General features: G+C 37.6%; 1 protein-coding gene and 1 long non-coding RNA gene across 7 annotated transcripts in view; one reads left to right on the top strand and one right to left on the bottom strand.

Moving 5' to 3' along the window:
• The window catches only part of LOC144017676 (uncharacterized), a 121270-nt gene that overhangs the window by 32345 nt on the left and 70575 nt on the right, over positions 1–18350 (bottom strand). The gene's annotated exons all lie outside the window — the stretch shown is intronic.
• st18 (ST18 C2H2C-type zinc finger transcription factor) overlaps positions 14346–18350 on the top strand; it is a 68522-nt gene continuing 64517 nt past the window's right edge. For all 5 annotated transcript variants that reach the window (XM_077519449.1, XM_077519441.1, XM_077519452.1 and 2 more), the window contains exon 1: positions 14346–14597. In XM_077519449.1, coding sequence (XP_077375575.1) covers positions 14471–14597 — 127 coding nt within the window. In that variant the 5' untranslated portion in view covers positions 14346–14470. The remainder of the gene's footprint in view (positions 14598–18350) is intronic.

Raw genomic sequence — 18350 nt, 5'->3', positions numbered from 1 at the left:
TGTTTTTGATTCCACAACCCATTGACCGGGCAGCACTGCATCTAGACGTTGCACTGAGAAAAAAATATAATAAAAACGTATTTGACGTCATTTATCGTTAATGGCGGCACACGTCGTGATTTTACTGATGATTATTCAACGTTCTTGGCGATCAAAGAGATAATCTGGCCCTGTGTGGAATCAGATATGGCTACAGTCCGAAAGCACCAAATGTACTGTTTTTTGTTTACTGAACCACAAAAACATGTGGTGATTGTCAAGGAAAAATAATATTATTTTGTTAAATCAGCACACTTTGTGAGTTTTTAGACATCCTTCAACAAGATGGTGCACGCCACTCATCACCCGCAAAAGTTACAGCAAAACCCCTTGAAAAATAACGACCAATCACGGTTCAAGGGTTTGGTCATGTGATGTTCGCAAGGGACACTGTGATGACAATTTCAGTCAGCAGCAAGTGGCAAAATGGCCGCCCCGTGAGATCTATAAAAACAGGTGGATTTTGCTGCTCAATTCATATGCTACAAAAAAAAATCTTAGTCAGAATACCATGTTTTAGACTAGTGTAGCCACATAGTACATATGGCTAGGCCATAAATCAAATGAATTGATTAATCAAAATCATGTTAAAAAAATGTAATCGAAAATTTCCTAAATCATGAAAATCAAGTTTTGTCTTCTGTTGTTCCTGTAATGTTTTATGTGAGTTGTAATTTTGGCAGAATGCTGCACGGGTGGTTTACAAAACATGTTTACAATTTAGCTCCCAACTATTAATTGTGGCATCGAAGCACAAACTATGAATGTTAAAACTGATTTAGAATCAGTAAGTATACATTGTTGTCTGAACATTTTGCACAGGAATTGTTTTTGAATAAATAGAACCTTTAAATAAATGTTTGTTGGGTTTATTAGATTAGAATTGATTAAAATTGTAATTGTCATGAATGACTGAAAAAAAATTTAGATTTTATTTTTTTTAATTAATTTTATTATTGTCATCACTTAAAGTTCAAATTCAAATTTTATCAAGAAGATAATGCATTTACCAAATTTGTGAAAATAGTGCAAATTTATTACAATACAGTGCAATTATAGTGAAATTAAAATAATTAAATTATTATTATTAATTATTAAAATTAAATTATAGTGCAAATTAAGTTGCAAGCCCACCATTACACTTTTAATTCTGCGCACACACCAGTTTAAGAACTTTTGCTTCCTTATTTAGTAAAAAGTTGAAAACATTACATCGCATTACACGTAAAATATCGCACATCCACAGATTTCAAATCCCTGTACTGAAAATGACCAAGAATGACCAAAATATTGTTTCATCAAGTTTGTCAGGGATATGACTATTTCCTAAATAACTGTAACTCGAAAGGAAATACTCAAAATGCCCAATATATTTTATTAATATCGTGAACAAATCTTCTTCCAGCCTTTTCCCACTTTCTTGTGTCAGATCCAGCCACCATTCAACAAAATGTGTCCATAAATAATGTTGCTTTTAACCATATTTATGACAGTCATGTTTATTCGTATCACAATCACAATTTCCGAGCACTCGTGGGACATGCGAGATGAGACAGCAATGCCTCCCCATCACTTTTGTGTCTAGACACACTATTACGGCCACCAAGGTCATTACCCGTGCGCGCATTAATACACACCTGTTACCATTGTCTCCCCCGCTCGCTTTTTTGGCCCAACATCTAAGCCACTATCTGGCCTTTAAGAGGCGTGTCTGCTTTCATTGTGCTCCTGCCCGAGTAGAAAAAGATGGGCCGGGACCCCCCAGAGACGCCGGCGAATGCGCACGTCCCCGCCCAATGACAATCAGTCGCTGGCCCGTGAACCGCGAAAGCCAGGCGTGGACTGACCACTCAGGCGCTGGTTTGTCTCGTGTGAGCGTCTGAGGGCAGTGCAGAGCGATTGGTGCAGGCTGATGAAAGATGCTTTTTATTAAGGCCTAAATACACCAATCCGACGTCGGCCAAAAGTGACGCGTCGCGTTGAAAAATGACATAAATGCACACCGCACCGACTATTACGTACCTTCAGCGCATGTGCGAAAAGTGATTTCCCACCATACCATCGGAGGAGGTAGTCATTGCTGTAAAGTTCTGGGTGACAACTTTCACTGGTTCTTGTATCGTAATGCTCACGATATTATACTAATAGTAATAAACAGAAGACTGCCTGTTCTCAGTTGAAATATTTCCTGGATGCCAGAAAGATCGAATACACAACGGCGGAGGCCTCTTCTATTAGTATGCGGAAGAGGAAATGATCTATTGCAAAATCGTCCCCGCACTTATACTGTCTAGGCCGCCCGCCCACATGAGCGAACGGCTCAGCCTCCCCATGTGAGACCTTGTGGCCTGATGACCTTAACTGGTTTGTACTGGATACGTATGTCAGAATGCAGACAGATAGAAAGGCGCCAAGCAAGGACGAATAACAGCGACACAACGGCCTAGCTCAAGTCATCTATCTAGTCATGAAGAGCCCTAATCTAACATTACTCCTAAAGGCAACCGGAAACCTCTTTAGGGGGCGGGATATAAATACGTAAACACGGGATATAAATACGTAAACACGTGATATAAATACGTAAACAATGCATACCGGTTACTTTTTCTCTCACGATTTCCTCCCACCTGAATGAAACTCTCTCGTGCCATAGTTTGGCTTTCATACCTAAGTCGGCATACCTTTTAACGGTAATATCATACCATGCCGGTCTCTCTTGAACCAAAGAGATAAGTCATCTTCCCGATCTTCTGTCCAGACAGACATTGTACGTTCAAATGCGGAGGGTACAGCAGGGTGACGATGCGCAAAATAAGCTGGAAAAAAAGTGTTCCTTGCTTTCCATCAGTACTGTTTATCCGCGTTCATCACTTCCTCTTCTTGCCCCGTGCGCTAATTTGCTAGCGAAAAACAGCCAATCACAGTGATCAAATGCCCCAACGCCGATTCAACATGTCAAATTTGCTGTAAAAGCAGCTTCAGATGACGTCGCTCCCATGGTGTTTTTTAAATATTGCATAACAGAACCACCCTGAAAACTAATTAAAACTAACTGAATTTAAAAAACAAAACTCAAAACAAAATAGAAACTAAATCCAAAACTATAATAACCCTACTGCCATATTACAAATAAATTGGTTTATGTACTGTACCATTTTTCTAAATATACAAAAGCACAAATAAATTATTTGTACAATTTTTTTTAGGACTAAACACAATTTCTGTTCATAACATTACGTGGCCCTTGCATCATTCTGATTTTCTGTATGTGGCCCTCAAAAAAAAAAAAAAAAAAAGTTTGGACACCCCCGGGATAAACTATCGTAACACATCTGATCTCTAGTCTCAAGTGTCCCTTGCAAAGGTAACAAACGCGTCCGTTAAAGATGTGAAATGTTGCGCAAGTGTCTCCAAAAGGAGTCAAACATATTGCAAGGCTGCTGCCGGTCACACATGAGTGGGCCCAAAGGGGACGGCTGGGACGGAATGGAATCGTTGCTTTTAAGCGAGACACGCTGACACGCGGTGTCGATAGTGATCCCCATGAAAAAAGAATATCTTCTTTGCCTCTGACATTAACATAAAGATATAGTTGTGCATGTGCGTGTCCCGCAGCCATATCAACATGTACTTATGTAGGCTTCCGTCTATTTGCATATGCAAATACACACTTTTTTTTTCTTTTTTTAAAGAATTAATTCAGTCCTTTTTTGTCACTTTCTGTGGCGAACAGGCGGCATCAAGAGCGACAACAATGAGGCTCGAAGACCACCAAGAAGACGCGTTTGTGTCACATTAGCGCCAGCATTGGCGGCTGAGATTAAGCACAGTTTAATATAGATTTTGTACACATCGCCGCCATTCAATGGGGCCGTGGAAATGCGCTTTGTTGGAGTGCACGGGCTGCCACATGGCATTAGTCGCATTGTTTTGCCCTTGATTGCCGAGTGCGCCGTGAAGTCGGCGAGCGAGGGAGCGCTGAACTTCAAGTTGATTTGTACACATTTGTTTTGCAAATGACAGCTACTATGTATTTCTTTTAAAATATGAAAGGCAGGAAAGTTTTTATAATTGTATTACTAATTGAAAAAAATGTCACCATCTGCTGTGTTCTAAGAAGTTCTAAATGTACAATAAAGTATTTTTTTCAGTTTTTATACTATTGTTAAACATTAAAGTGGAAAATAATGTTGAACTAATATAAACATGGCTGCACCTTTTAGTCATTGATACAATAATTTCATAATAATCCAGTGTGATATTGATTTGTGTTGAAGTCAATTTTCTGCCACTAGATGGCATAATTGCATTTTAAGCCGTTGTTGACAGCTCAGTGGATTTTTCTTTTCATATTAAGAAGCTATGTAATCTTTAACATGAAATAACCTGTGAAATTCTGCACAGTTTAAAAATTGTAAAATACAACTTGACCCCAGTCTCCACAAATATATGCATTAATTACTACATTTATTACTGCTAAATCTTGACATGGTCGTGTCTGCTGCATTGCGATTCAAGGGGCGGTCATTAATCGTGCATTAAAAAATTAGTGGCGTTAAAAAAACTTTACCTCAAAATTAGCGCACTAATTTTGACCACAAAAAAAAAAAAAGAGTAACTAAATAATCTGCATTAAGCCAAAAACCATAGAGTATTTATTGGTCCTTTTGAACAAACTTTTTTTTTTTTTGACAATTTTGACTTTTGATTTGTCTCATATGTGATACATCTGGCCACAATGCCTTAAATCTGTACATTTATAACTGTCAAAAATATGACACTTAACAGACATATCAAACATATTAGTATTTCAAAAATTAAGAAAGAACATTTCCCACTATGAATAAGTACAGATGTCTTTCCTGTCCTAACTGGACCGATCTTGCAAGGTTGATACTTTTGGTTGATCAGATGGGTGATACTGCCCACTATTGGATTATCCGTGCACTGCATGTGTCAGGGTTTTTAAGGGGGGGGCGGGGATTGTTGAATATCAAACTCGTGAAATAGAGGGCTCAAAATATCTTGTATTTAATATGATACATTTGTCTGTATAGGATGTTAAATACAAAAGGCAGGTAAACAGTGCCATTTGCTGAGTCAACGTTATATGTAATTATTTTGAAAATGTACAAATATTCTCTATTGAAAATAACATTTAAAAGACGGAAACGTTTTACTGACATGCTAATGTTTGCTAATGATTACTACTCTGTGTGAAGTTATAAAATATAAAAGCAGAAGCACAGTGATATCTGCTGTAGGGAAAAGTTTATAGAGTGCCTAATATTGTAAATTGACCACGAGTCTGTATTCAATCTAAAATATGGAAGACACTGCCATCTGCTGTTGAGATAACTTTTTCTACCTTTAATGTACTACTCTGTATTAAATGTAAAATATACAAGCTAGATAATACGTGCTGTTGTTGCACATTTGAACAAACAAATTACTGCTCTGTGTTAACTATAAAATGAGAGCAAAAACAGTGTCATCTGCTCAGCCATTTTTTAATGGATAGTATAATGACCCTTTAAGCAACTGCTATTTGAACACAAACGTAGTAACACATGCAGTGAGATAATATAACAACAATACTCTTAGGTGCATATTATTTATCCTCTATGAAGAACCACTAATATTACTGCAGCGTATGGAGGAGCTGATACCGCTCCATGTACTGTCTATCTGTATGTCTGTATTATACTGCCCCCAAGTGGCCAAGGTGTGCACACTTGAAAAAGCAGAACAATGCAAAAAAAAAAAAAACAAAAAAAAAATTGCAAGAACGGTTTAAATTCTTTACATTCCATTTAGAGCTATTTTTGTTTTTAAAAACATGAACATTTATTTTGTTTTGTTTTTTGGGGAGGCTGGAACGGATTACTGACATTTCCATTCATTTCAATGGGGAAAGATGATTTGAGATACACTATCCCTTAATTTCACAACTGTGTTAACTATAAAATCTAAATGACAGTTAAACCGTGTCATCTGCTGTTGATGCAAGTTTATTTCCAAACATTCTTCCGCACTGAAGGCTGAGATGGAATATAGATTTTGTACACGCCTGTGCAATTCAATGGCCCTAAGTACTCTTTGTTTGGGCTGCCACATGACATTAGCCGCATTGTTTTGTGGAAATTGCAGGGTGCGCTGTGGCGCGGAGTGAGCGAGCGAGCGAAGTTCCAGCGCTGACACGGTGACCCGGCAGTGCATTAGAAGAAGTGAGGCCGACATGTTTGTGTAGGTTTTGTTTGCGCCGGGAAGGTATGGTGCTCCAAAACAACGGGGTGCTGCGACACTTCACTGGGCTTGCATCATTTGCAGCCGAATGCAAAAAGCTTTTAGACACAGATGTGACCCATTGTAATACCTTTCTAAATGCAATCAAACACTTTCTACAAATACGAGGCAGCACTTTTAAAAACGCGCAGCCTTGTTTGACATGTAATTTTGTCCAACCCACTCCTCCATCAGCACACTTTTTTTTTTTTTTTTTTTTTTTTCGGGGGATGAAACAAGCGCAACAAAACAGCAGTTTATGTTTTATGCTTGCTCGGAAGGAGATTTGATTTTGTATTTTCCCCAAACAAAGTCTGAGCAATTATTTGAATTCAAATAGAAATAAATGTATTTTGTTGTCATATTTGTTGTAATGTGACTTATGGCTGACTGACTTTATGTTTATGCCACATTTTTGTGAATTTGAATGAATTTAGTAGACTGCACTATGACTCGAATATGCGCTCTGGCGTATTCTATCGCACACCCTCAGCACATGTGGCAATTTGGTGACAAAAATGATATTTTAGACTCGCTAAAACCAGGTCTAAGTGGTAACACGGGTGGTGTAACGTGATTTTGGTGGATTTGTTGAAGTACAGGCAAACCAATGAGCTCCGTGGAAGTATATATATAGTTCATGTCATCCACTGGCGGGCGATGGCATTATGACAGTGGTGTCCAAACTATGACCGTGGGGCCATTTGCGGCCCGCTGTCCATTTTTCAGTGGCCCGCGACATATGCCAAAAATGGCATTTGACTCAGTTCAAATAAAATAAACAAAACAAAAATGATTGGAGATGGTCAAAGTAAGAAGAGAGGGTATCGAAAAACAGGTGCCATTAAAGGTAGTTTTAGTTAACCAAAATTAATTTAAAAAAAAAAACAACTAAAATGAAAAAAAATATATTGTTACCAAAATAAATCTTTTTGAAAAAACGAAAACTAACTGAAACTACATTTTATGTTTACAAAACTAAATAAAACTTACTATAATTACAGCAAACATGTCATTCGTTTTAGTCTTTGGTCATTAATTTAATGCATGAGCCTTTGGGGATGATTTTAAATGTGATCTTTAGTAGATTTATTTTGATATAAACCGGACTAATGACGTTTGAAAGTCTATCACACAGAAGTGACGTCATCTCGCAGCAGCCAATAGAAAAGCACATTCAGATGACGTCGCTCCCATGGTGGTTTTTAAATATCGCGCACAAGTAATACACATAAAAAAATAAATAAATAAATACTAATACTGAAACTAACGAACTAAACTAAAACTAAGCATTTTTTTTAAAGAACTAAACTAACTACCCTGAAAACTAATAAAAACTAACCAAAATGAAAAATTCCAAAACTATAATAACCCTACTGCCATATTACAAATAAATTGGTTTGTATACTGTAGCATTTTTCTAAATGTGCAAAAGCACAAATCAATTATTTGTACAATTTTTAGGACTTAACACAATTTGTCTTCATAACATTATGCGGCCCTTGCGTCCTTCTGATTTTCTGTATGTGGCCCTCAAACGAAAAAGTTTGGACACGCCTGCTTTAAGACCGAGGCCTTCACCCAACACCACATTTTTGAAACTTTTTTTTTTTTAAAGTCTACCTTGAAGATGAATTTTCAGTCACGTACAGTTAGTTGTCCTCTCGAGTAGCTCTGAACCAGTGGATGGAAAATTGCTGACGTATTCTTTCTGTTAACGTGGCCTTCAATCCCGTGTTGGGAATTTTGGTATAGCAACACGTGGAAGCTGAAATTTGATTGGACAAAAAATAAAGACTGCAAGCTGTGCAGCCAAGACACACACGAAATGAAGACAAAAGACTGCTAAATATATACAGTGTTCTATGAATGTATGCAAAGTTTTAAATTCAGGTCAGGGCTTTTGATAATGTTTAGTAGGGGTGTGCCAAAAAATCGATTCATAAAAGAATCGAGATTCTCATTTATTAATCGAATCGAATCGATATTAATATCCAAAAATGGATTTTATTTAAATTAGAAATGAAGAAGAAGAGGAAAAGGCAGTTGTAGCCCACATGCTGTTTTTGTGGAAAAAAGGCCCTTACAATACAAAATTAATAAATGTTTAAACAAACAAACAAAAAAAAAAGACACTTTAAGGTCTCTATTTGTCATTTTGTCTTGCAAAGCAGACTGGAGTAGATCATGACAATGTTGTGCATATCTGTAAATTGAAACAGAAATCATTTGTCAATCAAATCATTTTGAATCGAAAATCGTTTGAATCGAGAATCGAAAATCGATTCTGAATCGAATCGGAGACCCAAAAATCGTAATCGACTCGAATCGTGAGACAGTCAAAGATTCCCAGCCCTAATGTTTAGGTCTTCGTGCACTGATCTCCTGCATGCACTCCATCCAATGAGTCCTTCTGCCATGTAGATGCAAGCCTCTCTCAGCTGAATTTAAATGGGTAAATGAGGGGAGCCGCTTCGATTGGCCGGGAGTCGGCTGTGTTCCTTCCCACAACTTTTAGTATATCTGCGCTAGTCTAGCAAATTACCAAAATAAAAAATACTCAGTTAGCCCATAGGCAGCACTGTGACTCGTTTTGGGCTTTTTGGTGGTTCTAAGTCATTTCAAAATGAGGTACTGCCTACAGGCCACACTATGCTTTGTGCTAGACTTGGCATGAAAATAAGGCCCTACAAGTCCCAAGTTTTTTGTCAATTAATAAATAAACTAGGGTTGTCAAAATTAGTGCGTTAATATCGAGCTATTTTTAAGTTCGTTTAACGCCACTAATTTTTTAAACATGCGATTAATGACTGCGCCTTATAAGGAAAACCTGTATTGGGAGAATTCCAGTCGCAACGCAGAAGACACGTCAACGTCGACATTTAGCAGTAAGAAATGTCATAATAATGCATATATTTGTGGAGACTGGGGTCAAGTTGTATTTTACAATTTTATAAAGGTGCAGAATATCACAAATTACTTTATGTTAAAGATTACATGGCTCTTAATATGAAAAGAAAAACGCACTGAGCTGTCACTGTCTTTGAAATGCAATTATGCCATCTAGTGGCAGAAAAATAAACACAAATTCAATATGATTTATTATGAAAATGCTGTATCAATGACTAAAAGGTGCAGCCGTATTTCTATTAGTTCAACATTTTTTCTATTTTTATGTTAACAATAGATTGAAAACTTATTGTACATTTTAATTAGGGCTGCACGATATTGGAAAATCATGCAATATGCGATAAGATTGCTGAATATAGCGATATCGATATTATTTCGATATTTAACATGTAACTAAAGAAATTACATTTTTATTATCTACTGAAAGAATTAGACTTTTTCATGTACCAAAATTCAATATAATCTTAATGAATTGTAATTACCTCTCAATGTTCAACTATTGGATGGCGGTACACATTTTAGTTAGCAGCTGACTGGTCAAATTCAGATAAAAGCATAAAATTCCATATGAAACTTATTGCATGACTTTGCGATATGCATATTGTATGAGCCAATATCACGATATTGGTATTTTTTCGATATATTGTGCAGCACTAATTTTAATATACACTTAGAACAGATACAGTATAAAATTCATGATTAATCGTGAGTTAACGATTGAAGTCATGCCATTAACTCTTTGACCGCCAAAAACGTTTAATAACGTTAAGTAAAATCACAACGTATGCCGCCATAAACGTTAAATTACGTCATCTACTTTTTATTTTTATTTTTTTAATCAATGTTAAGTGCAAGGTCAAAGTGCAGCGCTGCCTGGTCAATGGGTTGTGGAATCAAAAACACCAACTAACTATGGCCAGCAGATGGCAACATTGTGTCTCTTTTCAATGGGCTGCCGGTGTATGAAATTCCAAATGAAACATGACGGAATCTGGTGAAATCTGATGAGTGCTTGTAATCGGCAAAATCGGCTGGCATTGTTTTTTTTTGTATTTTTTTTTTTTTTATAACATGTGGCAGTAAAAGAGGTAATTATGATTACTTTTTTTTAATTGCCTGACACTCCTAAAATAAACTTTTTTTTTATTTATTTTTTTAATATTACCGGTAATTACTTTAGCTGAATCTATAACATATTGCTTGTAATACAGATTTATGTATTGCTTGTGTTTGTTAAAAATACATGGGACAAGGACCTTGAAAAAAGTAATCACATATTAAATTGCAGTCGCAATATCTATTTGGGGGAATCGGAATAAGATTATTTTTCAAAATGGTTCAGGCCCACCCCAAACATATGAACAGATGTTCGGAGCAAAGACGAGAATATTACATTGTGTGTCGAACGCAATTTTGCCAGCGTTGCGTTGACACAAGTTGATTTGTCGTCTTGACACTGGAAATAATCCCGGTTTGTTGTCATCCCCACGGCGACGTTGTTGTTTGATAAGATGCTTTCGAGTGATAGACGCGGCTTCGCCTCCTCTCCTTCTCCTCCTTTTGTGCGTCTCCCCTGGCCCGAGTGGCTCTGGAGGACAGTTGGCCATTAGACTTTCAAATGAGCCATTAAACGAGGTGACGATCAACCGCCGGGCCTTTAAGTAACAATCGTATTGGTGCGTGTAGAAAACAAGTGGAAATACATTACGACTCCATATTGTGTTCTCACGTTGGTTCCCTTGAGACTCGACGCGGTGGGAGGGGGTGGCGGGGATGGGGGGTGGGGGGGGGGGGGGGTGATAAGCATGTTTGGGTGGCCTCTTCCATCAGCTGGGTGAAAAGGAAAAGGGGGTGGAGGGGGGAATTTATTTATTTTTTTTTTTTTAGCCAAAGCCACCCTCCCCCCCCTTTTTTTTTTTTTTTTGCTCCCCCCCCTTGCCCTCAGGCTCCACCCAGAAGTGTGGTTGCCTTTTGTCATTGTAATGTGGCCGTGTTTGCTAAACGCTGCCACTGTTTACTCTCCGCCACGGGGGCTTGTATGAACAGGAGTCAGCAGGACGACAGGGGTGACATCACTTTTGCTGGAGGGCCGGGATTGTGATTTCTCAGGACCCCCTTTTATTAATCGAGGGTGGGGGGTGGGGCGAGCATGGCCTACAGGGAGGAATTACACCCGGCGACTTGAATCAACGGGCTGGGCGGCAGTCAATGCTAATCAGCCCAAATCATTTCCAGGTTTCCTTTTCACCGATAGCCCAGGCTTTTACACTGAAATGATTGCGGCAGAAATGAAACAGACTGACAGGTAGAGACATTTAAAAAGAAGAAGAACAGGAGGAGTGAGGTGGTGGTGGTGGTGGTGGGGGTATGAAATCAAATTAACGGACAAGGATTTCATATCGTCTATTTTTGTTGTTGCCGTAGCGATAAAGTCGCAGACATTGAAACTGGTCTGTTGAGCCATTGTTATCATCCCTGGCCATCTGCTGCTGAGGAGTGACATTCCCTCTCATTTGCATGATGAGTGATGTATGAGGAGGTTGGGAGGGCATATGCCTTGGTCTTATGACAAAGCCAGAGAAAGTTTTTTTTTTTCCCCCCTCTTTAAATATCACGGGAAATGAGGCGAGGCAAACAAACTAGCGAAAAGAATCTTGAAATGTTAGCCCATCACACACGCATGCACATTGAGGAGGGCTATGTGCATTTTTTTCCCCATGTGATAAAGCCAATTAAAATTAGTTTTCCGAAGGGGAAGGAGCATAAGGAGACAATGTGTGAAAAAATTAGGGGTGTCAGGTGATTGAAATGTTTAACTTCAATAGTTAACTCATAATTAATCACAAATTTTATATTTCTTCTAAATAATACAATACAATACAATAAAATAGTTAGTTTTATAATAATAATAATAATAATAATAATAATAATAATAATAAATTCAATTTGTAATGCACTTTTCATCAGCATGAGCACCAAGTGCTACAGAAAATAAAATAACATAAAAAGAAAATAGGAAATAGAATAACATTTTTCATACTCTTTAAAGTGGAAAAAGTTAAACTAATGGAAAATGGCTGCATCTTTTTGATGCAGTAATTTCATAATTCATAAAATTGAGTTAAAATTAAAAACGTACTGTACTGTAAAAAAACGAGTGTGATACTGATTTGTGTTGAGGTCATTTTTCTGCCACTAGATGGCATAATTGCATTTGTAAGACATTGGTGACAGCTCAGTGCATTTTTCTTTTCGGATTAAGCGCTAATCTAATCTTTATCATGAAGTAACTAAATTCTGCACATTTTTAAAATTGTAAAATACAACTTGACGCCAGTCTCCACAAATATATGCATTATTATTACATTTATTACTGCTAAATTTTGTTCGTCCAACTCCCGTGATTAAAGTTAAAGTTGAGTCCCATCCTGTGGGAATCCCGCGAGATTCTTGGGCCCTTTCGAATTGCCGAAAAAAATGTCAGCCTCTAGTGCGCATCTTTTGTATCTCGATACTTTTTTTGGTATGATACAATTTCATTACGATACATTTTCAAATGTAACGATTCAGTTCAGTCTGGTTCGATTAGTTCAAATCCAATTTTCCCAATCAAATTAGTTTCCATTACTCCCCTAATATATATCTACACATATTTGCTGTACATGACCAGATAAATGACCAAATCAAATAAGTGTAAACTTGCTCCTGAGTCTTTGCAGTACCTTTTTCCACACATCTGCTTCTCAAAGCAGTGCTTCTCAATTATTTTCTTACGCCCCCTCCAGGACGAATCAAACATTTCATGCCCCCCCACAACACTGCAACACGACTATAAATAGTATCATTTGTCTATAAAAATGAACATAATTATTAACATTTTAAAGAAATCCATAAAGAAATGTATGTCTGCTAAAAAACTTTATTGAAATTTTGTATATGCCCTGCACACTACTGCCACCTAATGTAATGGATGTGCAATATTATGACTTGTAGGGAAATTGGAAACACATTTAATCACATTACGTCATTTTTATCACGACAAACAATGATAGGAAGCCAATTACTACAAAATAATACAAAATTATTAGCCTTAGTGTTGTGTGATCACTTTTCATACAAAACTGATGCGTGAGGACACTCGTGCAGCTGATGTGTGAGGAGCAAATTAGGATTATAAAAAAGTACAAGTCTGAGTGTTGTAAACATGTAGTATATTGTACATCATATTTTACCAGAGCACACTGGAGAATCGGATATTTAAGAGGGCTGGCAGGACAAAGAGATTTTTTTTTGACTCTCAAAATGTTACAGATTATAATCTGATTTTTTTTTTTTCCATTTCTACAAAAAAAAAAGAAAAAAAGATTATAATCTAATTTAATTGGTAGAATTGTGTCAAGCTGTAGTGGACGCTTCAAAGACTGAAAGTCAAAATGTTAATAAATTAACAATTGTAATTGAAGTAGATAAATAAAATGTCCTTCATATTAATTCATGGTTCATTTGTCTTTGTTTGAACCTAATCTGTAAGACCAAAACATTTAGAATAAATCTGATATTGTTTGCTTTTATTTGTTAAAAAAAATATATACATGGGAAGCGGATCTTGAAAAAAAAAAAGACCGAATATTAAATCACAATCACAATATTGACGGGAAAAAAAAACCACACATCTTTTTTTTTTTTTTTTTTTTCTGCACAAATCTGCTGCTTGAGTACACTTTTGCATGTGGAGTTTGAAAGTTTTTAAAGTTTTTTTTTCGCCTTTAAATGTAATATAAAAGAAAAGGACAAACAGATAAATATTACATAAAAATGGGTGTGCATGTCAGAAGTGTCGCATTTTTCACACATTTCTGCTTCCCAAGCATGTTGATTTTTTTTCCTCACAAATATGAGAAAAAAAAAATACAAAAATATGACTTTGAGTCTTGTAAGTGAAACCTTTTTTTCCGCACAAATGTGCCGCTCTCGCACGCTGTAGTCGAGTCGCGCTCGTGCATCTGCCTCCTTGTGTGCCTGTTCGTGTGTGTTTTTTTTTTTTTTTTTTGTGGCAGTGGGAGTAGAGCGAGGAGGAGGAGGTGAGGGGGGTGAGGCGGGGGGGGCTGGGTCGAGGGGAGGAGGGCGGCTGTTGATGTGCAAATGTGCATCATGTTGAAGGGCTGTGAATGGGGAGGTGTGACGTAAAAAGAGACCCGAGCGCAGGTGCTTATCTCGAGGCTGTCAAAGGCACAGTATGTCATATTCCCGGGGACTACCTTTCAAAGCCGCCGCGCCAGCGCCAGCCGCCACCATCACCGCCACCGCCGCCATCAGCACCGGCACACTGGGAGGAAATCAAACTTTTGGGATCGCAGCTCTAGGTTGGTTTTCAAAGTTGTCGTGTGTCGTTTCTTGTAGTTTTTTTTGTGTGTGTGTGCTGAGGACATTCGGCGTACGTACAAAGCCTTTAAGCTCGCCTGTTCGACAACCGGGATGCTCCAAACTTGTTGAGATTGTGCGTGATCTTCAGATTGTTGTCACTCTGTCGACAAAAGTGGCGTTTTAGATGATTGTTTGTTTTTTTTGTGGAAAGCGAGCGCAGGTTTCAGACAGTTTGAGCGGAGATTAAACAGCTCAAAGTGTTTTGTGACCCATTTTTTTTTTTTTTTTTGATGGTCCGGATAGCATGAGATGGTGTAGATTAAAATTCGCTGGTTTGTTACTGGGTATAAGCTTGTCTTAGAGGAACACATGTCGGTATTGTGCGCGCAGACAAAAGCATTGTCGCGGCTCGCCTGTGGCTTTGACAGTGACAGCTGTACATACAAGACCGCTGACGCACTTAAACGTCGCTTCTGTCTTCTATTTGAACATCGCTTATCACGTCCAAGATTGGAAAAACTTGTGTTTTCATGTCAAATCATCAAGATCGTACCCTTCTTGGTGGTGAAAGTTTGCCAAAGTAACACTTTGCCGTTTCACGTGGGCGTGTAGTTTGAAAGCAAAGCAAAGCACTTGACGGTCTCTCTGGCGACTATTGGTTTAGCAGGACGGACGCCGTTTGAGAAAAGTTCATCATTTACCAGATAAGAGACGCATTCGGGACTCCGAATGTCCGCTTGGATGATTACAAAATGGTGTTTGCGGCTTGGGTGAGGTATTTATTTCTTAAAACTCGTAACAGTACTTGGGGATATTCTAAGGCCCACAACAACAAAACATTTAAAAATCGCTTCAGCACACAAATGTGTTTACATCTGGCCTTTAGAATACAATTTGTACATAAAGTGAAAAACAAAAGTATATATTGAGTACATGGTGTTCCTCAACTTACAAGAGATTACAGGAAAGTTCCTCCTCTTGACTTTAATTACACAAGCAGCATCGAGTCTGTGCGTAGTAAAACAGTGATAAGTAAGAAGCATTATTCCTCACAAGACCCCTCCCCCGCCCCCCGAGCTCTTTAAAGTGCAGGCGAGTCGGTTGCTACACAACGCGTCCATGTGACCTGCAGGAACTGTCCATGGTACCCTGCTGCCATCCCTCCAAATAAAAAAGGCCCGCAAATAATAAACCCGATCCGACACTTTTACGACCCTGGAAAAATATCGCCGACAAGATTTTTTATTTTTTTTTGCTTTACACTACACAAAGCTAATGAAAAGATGAGGGACATTGTGTTACCTGTCCCGACAACCCCCCCCCCCCAATCCTCGTCAACCGGCCATGCACCCACTCAAACTTCACTTGGTTAATCCAGCGAAATGAATTATGTGGATTTAATTCAACGAGGTCTGAGAAATGATCCATCTGCTGTCGAGCAGCTGGCCAAAGGATAAATGTAATTAATGACTTAACTTTTGATCAGTATTCCACACAAAGAGTTGTTTGTTTGGTGGTCCCGCTGGGGAGGCGGAAGGGGTGGGGGGGGGGGGGTTGGACAAACAAAACAAGGCGATAGTGTCATCATGTGTTTCTTTCCTTAATTAATGTCAGGAAAAAGTTTTACACCTGCTAAGTTTTGCGTTCTAAATGATATTGTTTGTACTGGTGTACATTACTTATCATGAATTTTGTTGTCGTGCCATCTATCAGCAGCACAATAACGTGTTGCAATTAAAAAAATAAAAGTAATATTAGTCATCATCATGGCAATTTTTGATGAAATGATCTTTGAAACAAAACTATGCAAATTTTCTTTAAATGAAATTATTTAAATCAATTAAAATTACGTGTGTCCTCAATTGGTGTCCTACAAAATATGATATTCATTTCCATCTACTGGGAAAAATTAGTTTAGTACATGTTTAATGAAATATTTATTGTTTTTACATATATATACATACATACATATATATATATATATATATATATATATATATATATATATATATATATATATATATATATATATATATATATATATATATATATATATTTATTTATATATTTATATATACACGTACGTATATACACGTATATACGTATATAGCTATATATATGTGTATACATATGTGTAAATAAAAATTATATATATATATATATATATATATATATATATATATATATATGTACGTGTATTGAAAAACAACATTTAAGATATCTAAAAATCTCCAGCCAAGAGTATTACAATTGTGCAAAATGACATGCAAGAAAATTATCTTTTTGAGTGACATGGCAAAAAACAAACAAAAAAAAACTGATGAAATCCATATTTCCCATTGCTGCACAGGCCTTGCTTTTTTTTTTCTTTTTTTTTTCTTTTTTGGGCCTAAATATACATCCCAATGTACCTTGACGGCAGCGTACCTCATTGGCTGCGCTCCGGCTCAGTTGGCCTAACTATAAAGCATCTGCTTATACCCTTGTGGGCTGGGAAGAATTAGGATTTATGAATTTATTTCCTCTGTTGTATTGTTTAAACAGCTTTGGTTTAGTTTTGATCCCTTCCTCTCGCCTTTGAGGCCGTTCCACGGTGTCAGCTGTTGACTGATAGTAAGAGAACTGCCTCACAGTGTGAATGAAAGAAAACTAGCGGTTGGTAAACACTGATAAGGGATAAATAGAAAGCGGTCAGGCAGAGATAGTTCTGTGGGAGCCCAGATTGTGTGCGGTCTGTTAAAATGAGATTCGGAGCCTGTCCTTTTTATTCTCAACCCCCCCTTACCCCCCCCCCCTCCCTTCCCCGATGCACCGTTTGTCTGGAAAATCTCCAGTGACCAGGCTCGCCAATCCCAGGCTGCGCCATTCTCTTCTTCTATTTGTTTTCTCTCCCAACGAGGGTCAAGTTGGCCAATAGACACGTCCCCGATGCTTATGGACAGCTGTCATGACTTCAAGTGCTTACGCTCGTTACATTTTTTTTTTTTTTTTATGTATGCGCTTTCAGGCGGAACAGTCAGAAATGACTTACAAAGTCATCGCTTGAAGTTCTATTTTAACAGTGGTGTCTCGGGAGCTCAATCATGTTCATATACTGTCGAAAAATGCACTTGACATCAAGGCATCTCCGAATTCGCATCAAATTTTTCTTCTTTACTACATTTGACCACTAGGGCTCAGAGTGAGAAGGCCATTCGGACTCAAGATTATATCACAGCAACTTTCAGATACTAAACGAAACACGTTTCAGGAAGCAAAATTGGAGCTTTTTAAGACCGCTCCTCCAATAAATGTAAACAGTGTGTTGGGCTAAATATTATATTATTATATTATATAATATTATTTTTTTCATCAGAGTATCTGCAGGTTTAATTGTACAAAATATAAGATAACATTTTGATATTTGATACCTCTCCTTCGTTAAATGAGAGAGCCACATGAGGTAAAATATTGTCACACGTTGTGCAATATTTTTCATGTTTTGTATGACATGTATTTATTTATTTACAGCAGGGTCGATCCAGGTTTAAGGAAGCAAAATGTAAGACTTTTTGTAAGACTAAATGTGACCACAAGGAGTGACTGGCCATATGGGCTAAAGTTGTCAAATCTTGCATCCATAAAGATTTATGCCTACCACGAAAAAATATTACAGCACAATATTTTGCATATACTGTATGAATCATTTCCACAGTAGAGTGCAATCCACATTTAAATTTAAGACCTCTCCTTCGCTAAATGTGACTGGGCCA

Source organism: Festucalex cinctus, chromosome 1 (genome assembly GCF_051991245.1).
Source record: "Festucalex cinctus isolate MCC-2025b chromosome 1, RoL_Fcin_1.0, whole genome shotgun sequence".
Lineage (NCBI taxonomy): Eukaryota > Metazoa > Chordata > Actinopteri > Syngnathiformes > Syngnathidae > Festucalex > Festucalex cinctus.
Note: the sequence above shows the minus strand (reverse complement) of the source record. Positions and strands in the feature narration are given on the sequence as shown.